The 14,847-nt window shown below is 34.0% G+C and overlaps 1 protein-coding gene across 4 annotated transcripts in view; it reads right to left on the reverse strand.

The window, feature by feature from the left end:
- The window catches only part of RAVER2 (ribonucleoprotein, PTB binding 2), a 97,476-nt gene that overhangs the window by 28,041 nt on the left and 54,588 nt on the right, over window positions 1–14,847 (reverse strand). For 2 of the 4 annotated variants that reach the window (XM_036109997.2, XM_036109970.2), the window contains 6 exons: window positions 14,574–14,659; window positions 12,817–12,921; window positions 12,542–12,653; window positions 10,396–10,664; window positions 3,004–3,115; window positions 1,325–1,461 (listed from right to left, as the gene is read on the reverse strand). In XM_036109997.2, coding sequence (XP_035965890.1) covers window positions 1,325–1,461; window positions 3,004–3,115; window positions 10,396–10,664; window positions 12,542–12,653; window positions 12,817–12,921; window positions 14,574–14,659 — 821 coding nt within the window. Of the gene's footprint in view, window positions 1–316; window positions 574–1,324; window positions 1,462–3,003; window positions 3,116–10,395; window positions 10,665–12,541; window positions 12,654–12,816; window positions 12,922–14,573; window positions 14,660–14,847 lie in introns of those variants that run through there. The other 2 variants (XM_036109992.2, XM_036109982.2) reach the window with 2 other exon arrangements.

The raw sequence follows: 14,847 nt of genomic DNA on the forward strand, positions 1-14,847 counted from the left end.
TTTACTTAGTCTTATAAATTGTTGGAAATTTAGGCTGTTTCTAATTTACAGAACTATAAATTATTTATAAATGATTTTACACATCTCTGATAATTTCTTTGGATTTTGTCACCTGTAAAAATAAGTAGCAGACAATGTCCTTACCTCGATTACTTAAATTGTTAACTAATAAAAGAATAAAAATGGAGTCTTATGAAAAGTCTATATGAGGGAATGTTTTCCAGGTTGTATTTGTATTAATTCATGATTACCATTCCTTGGATATAGGTCTGTTGGCACCTAATTACATCATCTTCCAACCTATATTTCTCCATCTTTTCCACAGGTATGTAAGAGACTTCATTACATATAATTCTAATATCCAGCTGTACCATTTTTACAGAATCTATTTCACCTGTGTTTCTAGTATCCTATCATAAAAGCATAAGGAGGCATCAATTGTTCCAAGCGAATTCACACAGGTTTTCTTTTCTAAAGGTTATTAGAGACAGATGAGGCAAACACAGGTGCTCCAAGGAAATCAGAGTGGAAGCATTGCTCCCACAGATAGGGCAGAGCTGAGAAGCTGATGTGCTGAGAAATAAGAAAGAATCTGAATCAGAATAGTAATTATAAGACTCCCACAATTATATCATCATATACTGCTACCATAATATATACTCTCAGCTTAAGCCACTGAGAATAACCTGAAGGAGAAAAGGCCAAAGTAAAATTGACATATTTAAGTAATGGCACAATATATCTTTGGAATATAATACTTTTTATGTTAGTGATTGATTGGTTTAAATGTTAGCCTAATAGTGCCTATAATTATGGTCATGTGTCTGTAATCAATAAACAGCGGTGAAGAACAGAGGCATTTCCTTGAGTTCCTTAGTCGGGTGTACATTGGTATGACCACAAGTCAGCAGTTTTTCTGTAGAGAGCCAGATGGCAAATACTTAATCTTGTGGGTCATATAGTCTCCACTGTAGCTATTCAATTCTACCATTGTGGTACAATAGCACCACAGACAATATGTAAATGAATGGACGTGGCTGTATTCCAGTAAAACTTTTTTTACAAAACAGGCAGTGGGCTGGATTTGGTCTATAGTTTGTTGACCACTAGTGTAAACACCGAGAGGTAAATATCTAGCGCAAAATGATACTTAAGGTCTTGAACATGTCCTAAAATCCCAAATGAGCGAGGAATATTGTGCAGATGAGTGCAATTTTACTTTCCTATGATATTACAGGAATCACAATTTCATATTCAGTGAACTCAATATATAGTTGAACTAATTTCTCTAGATATCATCAAAACCTGAGAATCATTTATTTACCTGTGCATAATCACCAAAAGGTTGAGAATAAGAAATGCACTTTTCCAATGTGTGTTGTGATTCATTTCCCTGAGAGATTGCATCCAGAATATTGCTTGCAATTCCAGTCTTCTGTAGAGTGGTTTTATTTGCAGGGGCTAAAGGCAACCATCAATAATATTTTTAGCTAAAAGTTGTTTTGTTATAAATTATAAACAAAATACAAAACTCATTAATTCAACATATTCCCAAACAGAACACAGATTTTCATTTGCCAGTATATATCTATATTTCTTATCCCCAGGAGAAGAATATATAGTATATGATGTTGTCTTGTTCATTTAAAGCAACTGAAAATGGAAGTTTGCCTTATGGATCAATAATTTTGATGGAAACATTTTAAAGATATGTGTCTAATCTCTAAAAGAGGCAAACAAAATGTAAACTAATCATTCTTGTTAATGCAATAGTTGTAACCATCAATTTTTTTTTTTTTAAAAGATTTTATTTATTTATTTGACAGAGAGACACAGCGAGAAGGAACACAAGCAGGGGGAGTGGGAGAGGGAGAAGCAGCTTCTCACTGAGCAGGGAGCCCAATGTGGGGATCGATCCCAGGACCCTGGGATCATGACCTGAGCCGAAGGCAGACGCTTAATGACTGAGCCACCCAGGTGCCCCGTAACCATCAATTTTTAGACCAGATAAAAATGTAGTAGGTATAGGAGAAGCACATTAAATTTTTTTCTGGCTCTTTTAAAAAATTACAAATTAATGTCTAGGTTCAAGAGGATACTTTATAAAACAGAGAATATATATTAAAATCTTTCATTTCTTTTCTTTCAATTCTATTTTCCCAGAGGTAACAGTTTAGATTTTCCCAGATTTGCTGCGTGCATTTACACATTAAATATATACACATAAGGATATATAGCTTTAAACAAACGTAAATGGAATCATTTTATGCACACATTTGCTTTTTCCACTTAATTTGCTTTAGAGATTTCATATTAGTACATGTAGCTCTCCCTCAACTATAACAAAAAGTTGTATTGTATTCCATTTTATGATGATTTACTTTTTATTTAACCATTCCCCTATTGATGAACTTTAAGGCACTTTTCAGTTACACTATTGACAACCAACATTGTAGTGAATATCCTAGGGCCTAGAGCATACCACATTTGCAATTTTCCCTTAAAATTATATTTGATAATTAATTTACCTTAATTAAAGGCCTGAAAAGGTCTTCCAAAAAAGTAAATAAGAGTTCAACTTCTGCCAGTTATCATTAGCACACATATTTTGGGGGTACTTTGCAAATATTCTGGATATATGAGATACACGGAGGTTTAAACCTCTATTTTAGAAATAGATTTAGAATAGAAATGATTCTATATATAGTAAAACATTATAGTATTGCCAATAATTCCCTTGCCCGATGATTTTCTATTATTATTCAAAAATAAATTGATTATATTCTTAAAAAAATGTTACAAAAGATTTTTTCCTTAAATAATTAGAATGCATTTTAAGTGTCTTAACTTTAGTTATTCTTTAATTCAAAGACTGGGGTCATAATTTAGGCATTCATGGCCAATAAGCATTATTTACTTCCATTCAATTAAAAATTAAAGTAAAACTGATTATGGAAAGTATTTAATAAAACGCCAAAATATTAATACTGAGCTCTCACTTACATGATAAGCACACACTGGGCAGCACACTTGCCAAGTTCAAGTATGGATTTTTACTGAGCCGTATTTCTTTTGGTGGTTCTCCCAACAGTGAAGTCTGATTCTTAGAGGCAGCCTATTTATCAAAAACAAAACAGTGGGTGTTTAATCAGAGGTACAGGAAAATAAAAATGCGGAAAGAGATTTATTTATTTATGCTTCAATAAATCTAGTCTAGTGTAATAAAAATTTGTGGAACCTCATATTTGAACATATGAAGTTATGGAATATTTCTGGATATTGATTAAAATGATCACATTCCACTTGCTATTACTTTTTCAATTAGTTTTTTTTTTTAAACTATTCCAGAACCATAAAACTTTAGAAATGAAAGAATTAAAGGGCTTCTTGTAAATCCTTCTTATTTGAACTAGGAGATAATTCAACTTCACAAGAAAAAATGAATCCCATATCTTATTTCCAGAAATACTGTTATCTACATTTTCTTATTAAGATTTTTATTTTATAGTATATGGCTACAGCCAAATGATAAAGGAAAGCTTACTTATCTCTGGTTCTAAATACCAAACAAAATAAGTGGATTTAATAAAATCCAAATCCACAGTTTAGAAGATAACCCTAGAAATTCACATTTCTTGAAAATATATCAGTAAATTTTATATAACTAGGTGTAAGAGTTCTAGTATTTCTTTTACAGAAGAAAAGGCTGATTCTTCAGATCATTTTTTTTTTTTAAGATTTTATTTATTCATTTGAGACAGAGAGATACAGAGAGAGAGAGAGCACGAGCAGGGGGTAGGGGCAGAGGGAGAGGGAAAAGCAGACTCCCTGCTGAGGTGGGAGCCCGATGTGGGGTTCAATCCCAGGACCCCAGGATCATGACCTGAGCCGAAGGCAGACGCTTAACCATCTGAGTCACCCAGGCACCCCTCATTTCATTTTGTTCTGAGACAATTTTTTACTTTTCACTTTCTGTGGGTAAAAACTTTTTAAATAAGACAATTCAGATTACTATAATTAAAGCTAGCAGCTAAGTTTTCATTTCAAATTAATTTTTATTTTGTTCCCTGAACAGAATGAAGGAAGTATAATCTCAAGTGCTTATTTCTATATTTGAGAGCAACAATTCCTTTTTTTCTTCCTTATCTGGCCAATATTATTGTATTTGGATTGAGAAATCTGTCTTGTACAACTTCATAAGCCCCAAAGAAGTCCAGATTTGCTTGTGATATGGATATAGATGTATTTATCTATTCAAATATGCTTACTCAATGTTTTCCATGCTCCAGGCACTGTGGCAAGCATTGATAATACTAAAATAAGTAAGACAGGGCGCCTGGGTGGCTCAGTAGGTTAAGCATCTGCCTTCAGCTCAAGTCATGATCTCAGGGTCCTGGGATTGAGCCTTGCGTCAGGCTCTCTGCTCAGCGGGGAGCCTGCCTCTCCCTCTCCCTTTGCTGCTCCCCCTGCTTTTGCTCTCTCTCTCACTCAAATAAATAAATAAAATCTTTAAAAAAATAAAATTCAACACTCAGCAAAGTTGGAATAGAAGGAAGCTATCTAAATATAACAGAAGTTATATATGAAAAGTCAACAACATACTCAATGGTGAAAGACTGAAATCTTTCCCTCTAACATCAAGAACAAGACAAAGCTGTCTGCTTTCACCACTTCTGTTCAACATAATATAGGAATTTTAGCTAGAGCAATTAAGTAGGAAAAAGAAATAAAAGACATCCAAACCAGAGTGGAAGAAGTAAAGTGATTTCTGCTTTTGGATGCATGAAAACCCTAAATGTTACACATACACAGACACAAACTATTAGAATAAATGAATTCAGCAAAGTTGCAGTATATAAAATCAACATACAGAAATCAGTTGCATTTCTACACACTAACAATGAACAATCGAAAAAGAAAATTAATAATTCCATTTACAACAGAATCAAAAAGAACTTAAGAATTAACTGAACCCCCCCAAAAGGAATAACTGAACCAAGGAAGAAAAATACTTACTTAAAACTACAAAACATGGCTGAAAGTGATATTTAAGCAGAAATCTCAATAAAGTGAGGGATTAAGCCATGAAAATATCTAAGACTGCACTGTCCAATATGATAGCTACTAGCTACACATGACTACTGAGCATAAGAAATGTGGATAGTTTAAACTGAGATGTATGTGGAATGTAAAATATATACTATATCTCAAATAGTACCAAAGAATGTAAAATATCTTAATAGCTCAGTACATATTACATTTTGAATATTTTGAATATACTGTATTAAATATTAAAAATGTTAAAAACAGGGGCACCTGGGTGGCTCAGTTGAGTGTCCAACTCTTGGTTTCAGCTCAGGTCATGATCTTGGGGTCCTGGAACCAAGCCCTATGTGTAGTTCTGTACTCAGTGTGGAGTCTGCTTGAGATTCTCTCTCTCACTCTCCCTCTGCCCTTTCCCCTGCGCATGCTCTCTCTCTCTCTCTAAAATAAAGAAATCTTAAAAAAAATTTAAAAACATTGCTGGATTAAAAGACATAAATAAAAACTTTCTCTGTCGGGTGCCTGGGTGGCTCAGTCGTTAAGCGTCTGCCTTCGGCTCAGGTCATGATCCCAGGGTCCTGAGATCGAGTCCCACATTGGGCTCCCTGCTCGGCAGGAAGCCTACTTCTCCCTCTCCCAGTCCCCCTGCTTGTGTTCCTGCTCTCGCTATCTCTCTCTCTGTCAAATAAATAAAATCTTAAATTAAATAAAAAATAAAAATTTTCTCTGTCAAATAAATAAAATCTTTTTAAAAAAAACCTCTCTGTCAAATAAATAAAATCTTAAAAAAAAAAGATAAATAAAAGGAAAGGCATCCCATGTTCATGGATTAGAAGATGCATTGTTAAAAATGTCAGTATTAACCAGAGTGACCTACAGATTCAATATAGTCCCTATCAAAATTCCAACTTTTTTTTTTTTTTTGCAGAAAAAGAAAAATCCACCCTAAAATTCATATGGAATTTCAAGAGACCCCAAATAGTCAAAACAATGTTGAAAAAGGTGAAAAATAGGAACAAGAATGGAAGGCTCATACTCTGTGATTTCAAACTTCCTACAAAGCTACAGTAATCTCAACAGTGTAGTACTGGCATAAAGACAGAAATACAGACAAATGGAATAGAATAGAAAACCCAGAAGTAAGTCCCTGCATATATGGTTAAATGATTTTTGTCAAGAGTGTCAAGATTATTCAATGGGGAAAGGACAGTCTTTTCAACAAAAGTGCTGGGAAATCTGGAAATCGCATGTGAAAGGGTAAGTAGATTCTCACCTTACACCATATACAAAAATTAACTCAAAGATCAAAGACCTAAATGCAAGAGCTAAAATTATAAAACTCTTAAAGGCTTAGGTAGAATGCTTCATGATATTGAATTTGCCAATGGTTTTTTTTGGGGGGGGGGGTCTGACAACAAAAGCAGAAGCAGAAAGTGAGAAAGAGAGAAAGAAAAAGAAAAAATAGATCATATGTTGGGCCACAAAATAAGGCTGAACAAATTTAAGAATACTGAAATCATATCAAGTATTGTTCTGACCACAATGGTATGAAACTAGAAATCAATAACAGGAGGGAAACTGGAGAATTCACAGATATACAAAATTAAACAACACATTCCTGAACAACCAACAGGTCAAAGAAGAAATCAAAAGAGAAGTAAAAAAATATCTTGAGACCAATGAGAATGGAAATATAGCATACCAAAACTTATCGAATACAGCAAAAGCAGTTCTAAGAGGGAAGTTTATAGCAATGCCTACAAGAAGAAAAAAGAAAGATTTCAAACAACCTAACATTACACATCAAGGAACTAGAAAAAGAAGAACAAACTAAGCCCACAATTAGCAGAAAGGAGAAAATAAAAAGGTTAGAACAGAAATAAAAGAGACTAGAAAGACAGATCCATGAAACTAAGTGTTGGAGTTGTGGAGAGATAAACAAATAGAGAAACCTTTAACTAGACTAACCAAGAGAAAAAGAGAGGACTCAAATAGTTAAAAATGAAAGAGGAGATATTCAAACTGATACCACAGAAATATAAAGGATCGTAAGAGACTATTACCAAGAAATACATGCTGACAAACTGGATAACCCAGAAAAAAAATGGATAAATTCCTAGAAACTTACAACCTACCAAGACCAAATCATAAAGAAATAGAAAATCTTATCAGACCAATAGTGAAATAAGAAGTAATCAAAAACCTCCCAACAATGAAAATATCAGGGCCAGATGGCTTCACTGGTGAATTCTACCAGACATTTAAAGAAAAATTAAAGCCATTTCTTCTAAAACTCTTCTAAAAAATTGAAGCGGAGGGAATACTTCCTAATTTAATGAGGTCAGCATCACCTTCAGACCAAAGCCAGACAAGAACACTACAAGAAAATAAAATTGCAGACCAATATCCCTGATGAACATAGATTGCAACAATCCTCAACAAAATACTAGCAGTCCAAATTCAACAATACATTGAAAGACTGCACACCATGATCAAATGAGATAGTGCAGACATAAACACACACATATGTAGTCAATGAATCTTTGACAAGGTAGTCAAGAATTCACAATAGGAAAGGACAGTTTCTCTAATAAGTGGTGTTGGGAAAATTGGATGTCTACACACTAAAGAATGAGATTGGACCAGGATCTTACACCGTACATAAGAATTCACTCAAATTGGATTAAAGACTTAAAGATAAGACCTGAAGCCGTAAAACTCCTAGAAGAAAATATCGGGGAAAAGTTCCTTGACATTAGTCTTGGCAATGATTTTTTGGACATGACACCAAAAGTATAGGCGACAACAGCAGAAGAAACAAGTGGGACTACATCAAACTAAAAAGCTTCTGTACAGCAAAGGAAACCGTCAACAAAATGAAAAGACAATCTACTGAATGGGAGAAAATGGATACAGCCATAATGGAAAACAGTATGGAAGTTCCTAAAATAATAAAAAATAGAACTACCATATGATTCAGTAATCCCATTTCTGGGTATATATTCACAGGAAATGAAATCACCGAGATAGAGTACTCCCATGTTCACTGCAGCACTATTCCCAACAGCCAAGATACAAAAACAACATCAGTGCTCTTTGATGGATGAATTCAGCCTTAAGTAAGGAGGAAATCTTGCTATTTGTGATAACATGGATGGACCTTGAGGGCATTATGCTAAGTGAAAAAAGTCAAATAGAGAAAAACAAACACCATATGATCTCACTTATACGTAGAATAAAAAAACAACAACAAGCTCACAGATACAGAAGAGAGACTGGTGGTTGTCAGAGGCGGTGGGGGCAAAATAGTCAAAAGGTACAAACTGCCAGTTACGAAATAAATATATCAGGGGATGTAATGTACAGCATGGCAATGATATTTAATAACACCATGTTTTATATTTGAAAGTTGCTAAGAGAGTAGATCTTCAAAGTTCTCACCACAAGAAAAAAAATTATAACCATGTATGGTAATGGATGTTAACTAGACTGTTTGTGATGATCATTTTGTAATATATGCAAATGTCAATTATGTTATATACCTCAAACTAATATAATGCTATATGCCAATTATACCTTATAAAAAAATTTCTTAAAAATGCAGGTCTAAAAACCTAAAGCCAAGTTAAGCCAATTATGTTTAGCAAAGTCAAAAATCTTGTTACATTATTGGAAAACCTACTTTGAGATTACCTGGTTCAAACCCCTGCTGTCAGAAAGAGGAGTCACTTCTACAACAATCTGCACCAATGCTCACCTGGCATCTGCTTAATTATTTTCAGTTTTTTGTTTGTTTGAAAGCTTCAACTGTTCTTTGTTATATTACGCCTAAATTTGCTTTATTGTATGTAATACTTATTGGACTAGGTCTGCCTACTGGTGAAACACAAAATACCAGGTGACTAGTCTGAGAGTAAATTTTTTTAATGTATATCCAGCTGGTCCTCCCTTTCCGAGTTACATGTATCCATTTCCCTCAATTCTTTCCCCAGAACCTGTTCTCCAGGCCCTGGGCCACTTTGGCTGTTTTCTTCCTCATAGACTCTGCCCATTATGTGAATCACCTCAAATCAAGCTTTTCTGAAGATCTGGTGCTTTCTGTCCAAAAAGATACAACATATTCATACATGAGTTCTATTTGTTTAGTTTCCCTCAATAACCCAGGAAATTAATATTGCAGATAAATTTTTTAAATTTATTCTAGAAGAATTGCCTTAGCTTTCTCAATGAACAATTGCAGAGCATTCTTTCCATACCTGCTGCTATGACTAGTTGACAATAAAACCTCCTCCAAATTCAATATTATTATTTTGACATTTGAAAAAAGCCAACTAAATGAATTTTTTTTCCTCAAATGCTGCTTATAGCCTGAGTTTTATACTACTTACAAACCAAAGGGTATTTCAGGGTATGAATAAAAATTAAATGTACTTTATTCTACTTATCAATTATAACATTTACAAATGTCACTGGCCTAAGAACCAATAAAATAACTGGGTAAAAACTTCCAGAATTAAAACAGAGGTTAGATTCTTTTGAGCAGACCAGAGTTTAATAAATGACTTTGACATTTTTCAGATAAAATAAAATTGGTTTTGCATTCAAATATTAAAATACCCTAATTAGCTATAGAGTATACATTTAAAGTAGAAAACAAACATATTTTGAAAGCATTATTAACTTAAAAGCCTCATAAATAATATGTAATTGGATAAGCATCAATGACACTCTTAAACTTTCCCAAACTCTAAAATTTTGAACTCAGTTTATATTTCATTTCTAAAATATCAAGCATTTTTGAGTACCTCAAACTTTTTAGAAAAGCAAGTATCTATAATAAAGATTCTATACCTAAATTATTTTACAATAACAGACTTAAACTCATTTTGCTCAGATTATTTTATTTACAGACAAACTGGTAAGTAATGAAGCACAGTCCCCAAACATTAGCTGACATCACTTACCAAAAGATGGCTTTTTGTTTGCTTATAATAACAGGGTTTTTTTTTTAAGAGCGCAATATTTTCTTTTATTTTGAGACGTAAATTCACATTATGAAAAAATCATGTCATTGACATATCAATTATCTAGTTTGTAATCCATATTTATATACTTTAAGTCTATTATTTTTTTTGAAATTTAAAAATGGTTAAGATGCTTTATGATACTTCCTAAATTATACTACCTGTAACATAACCCCAATTTAGAATCTTCTAAAATTAGAATTTAAGATATAATTTTAAAAGAATATACATATATATATTCCTGCATAGTATCTACATACATGTAGTATAGACGTGTACACGTGTGTGTGTGTGTGTGTGTGTGTATGCACAAACACAGTTTTCTTACCCCTGAACTTATCTCCGTGCCTCTTGGCTGACTTTGCTGTTGCTTATGGTGTCCCGTCAGCAAGCCTCCAGCAGTAAGGTTTGGAAAGCTCTGAAGATAAGCCTGTGACCCTGAGAAATTTCCTTCTGCCTTCCCCACCAAGGCTGGTTGTTTCTCTTGAGCATTCCCATGCCCTGGCCCAGCTTGTCCAGCAATGTGCTGATTTGGAAAGAATGGTAATATGCCCATTCCAGCTGTTAGAGTTGTTTGAGTTGGAATCAGATTAGATGCTGTAGTGAACCACAAATGCGAGAAGCTTTTGGTTAGATGAGAATTACTCACAACAGTCCTTTGATTTTGTTAACTTACAGGGGAAATATATCTATTAGAGAACAGTTACACTCAGAAGGTGAAGTTAGTGCTTGTAAAGTAGCAGGTTCCTATATGGAAAAACAAAAACCTCTAACAGTAATCATGCTTTTCTTATATTCAACAACTTCCAGGATAATGTCAAGGATATTTTTTTAATTCCAAGTTTTAACTGTATATTTTAGAATTTGAGAGCAAAATGTATGTATTTTTTGGCACTTAAGTTATATCAGGTACCTTCTTTTTTATGCTCGATCACTGTAATTTGCCTGCTTCCATATTTGAAGGGAATAATTAAATAAGTCTTCATTTAAAAAAATTCTCTGACACTTAAAAATAAATTTAAATCCAATAATAAATTTGATCAGCTGACTTGCACCAGTTCATAAGAGCTGACTGTGCATATCTTTTCCCAGTTCCTGAATTCAAAGTCTTCCCACGGGTAGTGGGCAACTGGCAATGAGTTGTAGTGTTTACACAAGGAACTCCAAAAATGCTACAAAAAATCAAGACTAAGCCTAGACAGCTGGTTTTTAAACATCAGCACACCACTGGTTTAAAAAACACCAATATTTGTGAATAGATAGGCACCAAATATAACACAAAGTTTTACATTTTTTTTACAGGAAATAACAAGAAATTCTGGAAGAAATGAAAGTTTTAGTAGGAAAATTCTGAACCATTTCACTTTTTAAAAAATCTGTAGTTCAAAATCAAGAGAAAAGAGCTAATTTTGGTAACTACTTCAAGTCAAATTTATATTTTATAAATTCACTACACAAATTTCTTTAATTATTTCTAGTACTAAATATTTAGAGGTGGATACTTAAGTTCTTTTAGCAATGTATTTATTTGGACACTGAATTTTCAGGGTTCTTAAAGCAGTGCATGCTAAAGCAAATGGTCTATTATTTAATTCAATACAAATAATAAACATTTGCATAAGCTTTTAGTGATACAAAATTTAATTTTTAGAACAGGCCTCATCATGCCATAAAATTTCTACACCTGTCTGTATTCAACGTCTGCACAGTCAATGCCAACAGTCAGAACTGACTGGCTCATTTAATCATTTGACTCACTGGTTTTATGTAGAGGCTAAATACGCTACCCAAATTTAACTTTTTTTTAATTTTTATTACTGGTGGCCCTTCTCTTTTCCCAGCATAATCACTTCAAACAAATTTCAATTACACTTCAAACTGAAAGTGCCTTTCAAAATCGCATCCAAATAAGAAATCTTGGTATAATCTACCACATGCTCTTGTTTTTCTAAAATAATAGTTTTGTTTAATTTGTCATCTTTTCAGAAGCCCAACGTACACATGTCATTATTTTTCTTCTACTACTAGTTTGGAGATCACATTTAAAAAAACATTATAATCAAGTAAATCATCAAAGTTTACATCAGAATGCCACATATTTCCTTAAAAGCTAAGGTTTCTTATTCAGGCAAAAATTAAATGGATACCTATGTAATATGTTGTCAGCCCAGGAGGCAGCATGTCAGTCTCAAAGGGATCTATGTCTTTGCCTCAGGCTGCGTGAACCCTCATCAAATATTAAAGCATATCCAACAGGGAAAGTGTGATCTTGGCATGCCAGCAAGTCCATCAATAACTTATCAATAGTTCTCTAATATTAAAAATAGAAAAGCCAAGAGGGCTCTTAAAATTTTAAAGAACTGAATAAAACTCAACTTTGACCTTTCTGTAAATAAAAGCAAGATATAGGTAAACCATCTTTAAATCTCTAATGTGACTGTTTATGGACTTCTCAGTAAATGCATATCATTTACTTTTGTGTGCTTCTCCAGGATGACCCAACTCTGTTTTCAAAGGAAGTGCTGACCCTATCCCTACTGTGGTTTGAAGTACCATGGCTGGGGGATCGCCAAGTAAGCCTGGTTTCTGCAAGAGAAGAAAAGAAAGTTAGACTTCTGCCCGTGGCAGCAGGGTATCGTGTCATGAAGAGACTACCACATGGGAAAATTCATCAACAATCTGACCAGCAGCCTGAGTCTAGGAAGGGCATGAATTCAATTCAAAGGAAAAAAAATAAGTCCATACTTACATTATTAGTATGAATATTCTCAAACTTCAGTAACTGTTGCTGTACCAGTGGTACGTGAGAAAGATTCTGAAGGAATAAATTGGAAGTATTACCCGTAACTGTGCTCTGTGAAAACGATAGAGCATTCCGTTAGTTTAACTTTGGAAAGCTATTTGTCATAGAACCCAATTCATTTTAAAGGTCAATTCTCCAGATCTGAGCAAAAGCAACGGCTTCTTAATATGCCACTTTCCCACTTTAGGCAACGTAATTAATTCTTTTAATAACATACAAGATGTGACCACGTAGTCATGAAACTAACGCCACATCCTCTCCTTTTCTTTTCTTCCATCCTTCTTCCTTCCCTCACCCCTTTTCAGCTTTCATGTCATTCAATCATTTATTTCTTCACTTAATCATCCAACAAATATTTATTGAGCAGTTTCTATGTGCCAGGCACTGTGTTACATAGTGAGAAATGCAAAATATGACCTGCCCTCACGGATCTTAGAGGCTCCTGGGGAAGGGAGACATTCATTAATTATAAAAACATTAAATTACAAATGGTGATGAGCATCTGAAGGAAACACATAGAAGCTCTGAGAATAGCTGGGGATTTGATTTAGATTGGTAAATTCAAGGAAGGTTTCCCTGAGGAACTAACTCTTGCGCAGAGATCTGAAGGTTGTGCAGAAGTAACTAGGTGAAATCTGGGGGACTTAGGTGCTGTTGGGGTGGGGAGCATGCCAGGCAGAAGGAACAGCAGGGGAGCAAAGACCTAAGGAGAAGAGATCAAGGTCCTCTGAGGACCAAAAGCAGGCCACTGCTGCTGGGATAGGAGAGGCCTGCTTGGACAGGCCTTCTGGGCAAAATTAAACATTCTAGTCTTAATTCTAAAATAAAGAGAGTATCGTCAATACTCTGAACTCCCCTCCCATGTCACTCTTCACACCTTATTGTAATTCACATTTGTTTTCTGTATTTGTTGAAATTCTCTAAGAACAAGGACTGGGAATATTTTTGTTCCCTGCTGTAGCCTCAGTGACTGGCAGTGTCCAGTAGAGGTCAGATTCCCAATAAAATCTGCGGAGTAATTCAATGAATAAATACCCTATAATGTACAAGGTCCTATGTTAGAGCCTAAGAATGAAAACTAAATAAAAGATAAACCTTTCCCTTAAAAAGCTGCATTTAGGACTAGATGCTCATTCACTCAATCTCCATCAATCATCACTTACGCATTAGGTTGGATTTCTAACTAGGCTCCTATTCAGATAGAGCCTCCAGCAGGACCTGAGAGTAATGCGTACTACTCATCTCCAATATTTTATTTATAAATACAAATACATTTTAAAATATTAATCTGAAAAAGGTATGAAAAATATTTTTTATTCTAATAAGAATTATTTTTATATAGATTACATTTTAAGAATTAAGAGCTCATGTTCATTTATTTTTTTCTTTCTGTAAATACTTTGAGTTAAGACCACCTAAGACTTGTTTTTAACCACTTATTTCTAGAAAAATAAACCACAAAATACATCTCCTTCCCTTCTTAATGCCCTATAAGCAGAATTCAATAGATAGAACTTTACTGCTTTGATCAGCTGAATTTGATCTCATGTACTCATTATGTTTTCAGGTAGCTATAGTTATTACTAAGGATTTGTTTAAAAAACAAAATACTTGTTTAACTTCATGGGAATTTTAAACTTTAAGAACAAACAAATGAGTCACTCCAAGTTTTCATACTGCAGTACTCAATGCTATTTATATACCTGATGGGCTTTATTCAAATGCAAAAACGCAGGGGAGATGGATGGGTTCATCAGATGGGGCAAGCTGTGAGGTGTTCCGAGAACTGCTTTAAGAAAATAAAAGTAAAAATTAAACTTTATGATATGATAAAAACAAACTCCAGAAAGGGCAAATAAATATTTTTTTAACTTAACAAATTCATCCAAAGTTCAATGATATACTGACCTTGTCATTGCACAAAAAGTGGCAAGCTCCCTTCCCTGTGACTCAACCTAGAATTTTATTTAAAATTCC

Source organism: Halichoerus grypus, chromosome 5 (assembly GCF_964656455.1).
Source record: "Halichoerus grypus chromosome 5, mHalGry1.hap1.1, whole genome shotgun sequence".
Lineage (NCBI taxonomy): Eukaryota > Metazoa > Chordata > Mammalia > Carnivora > Phocidae > Halichoerus > Halichoerus grypus.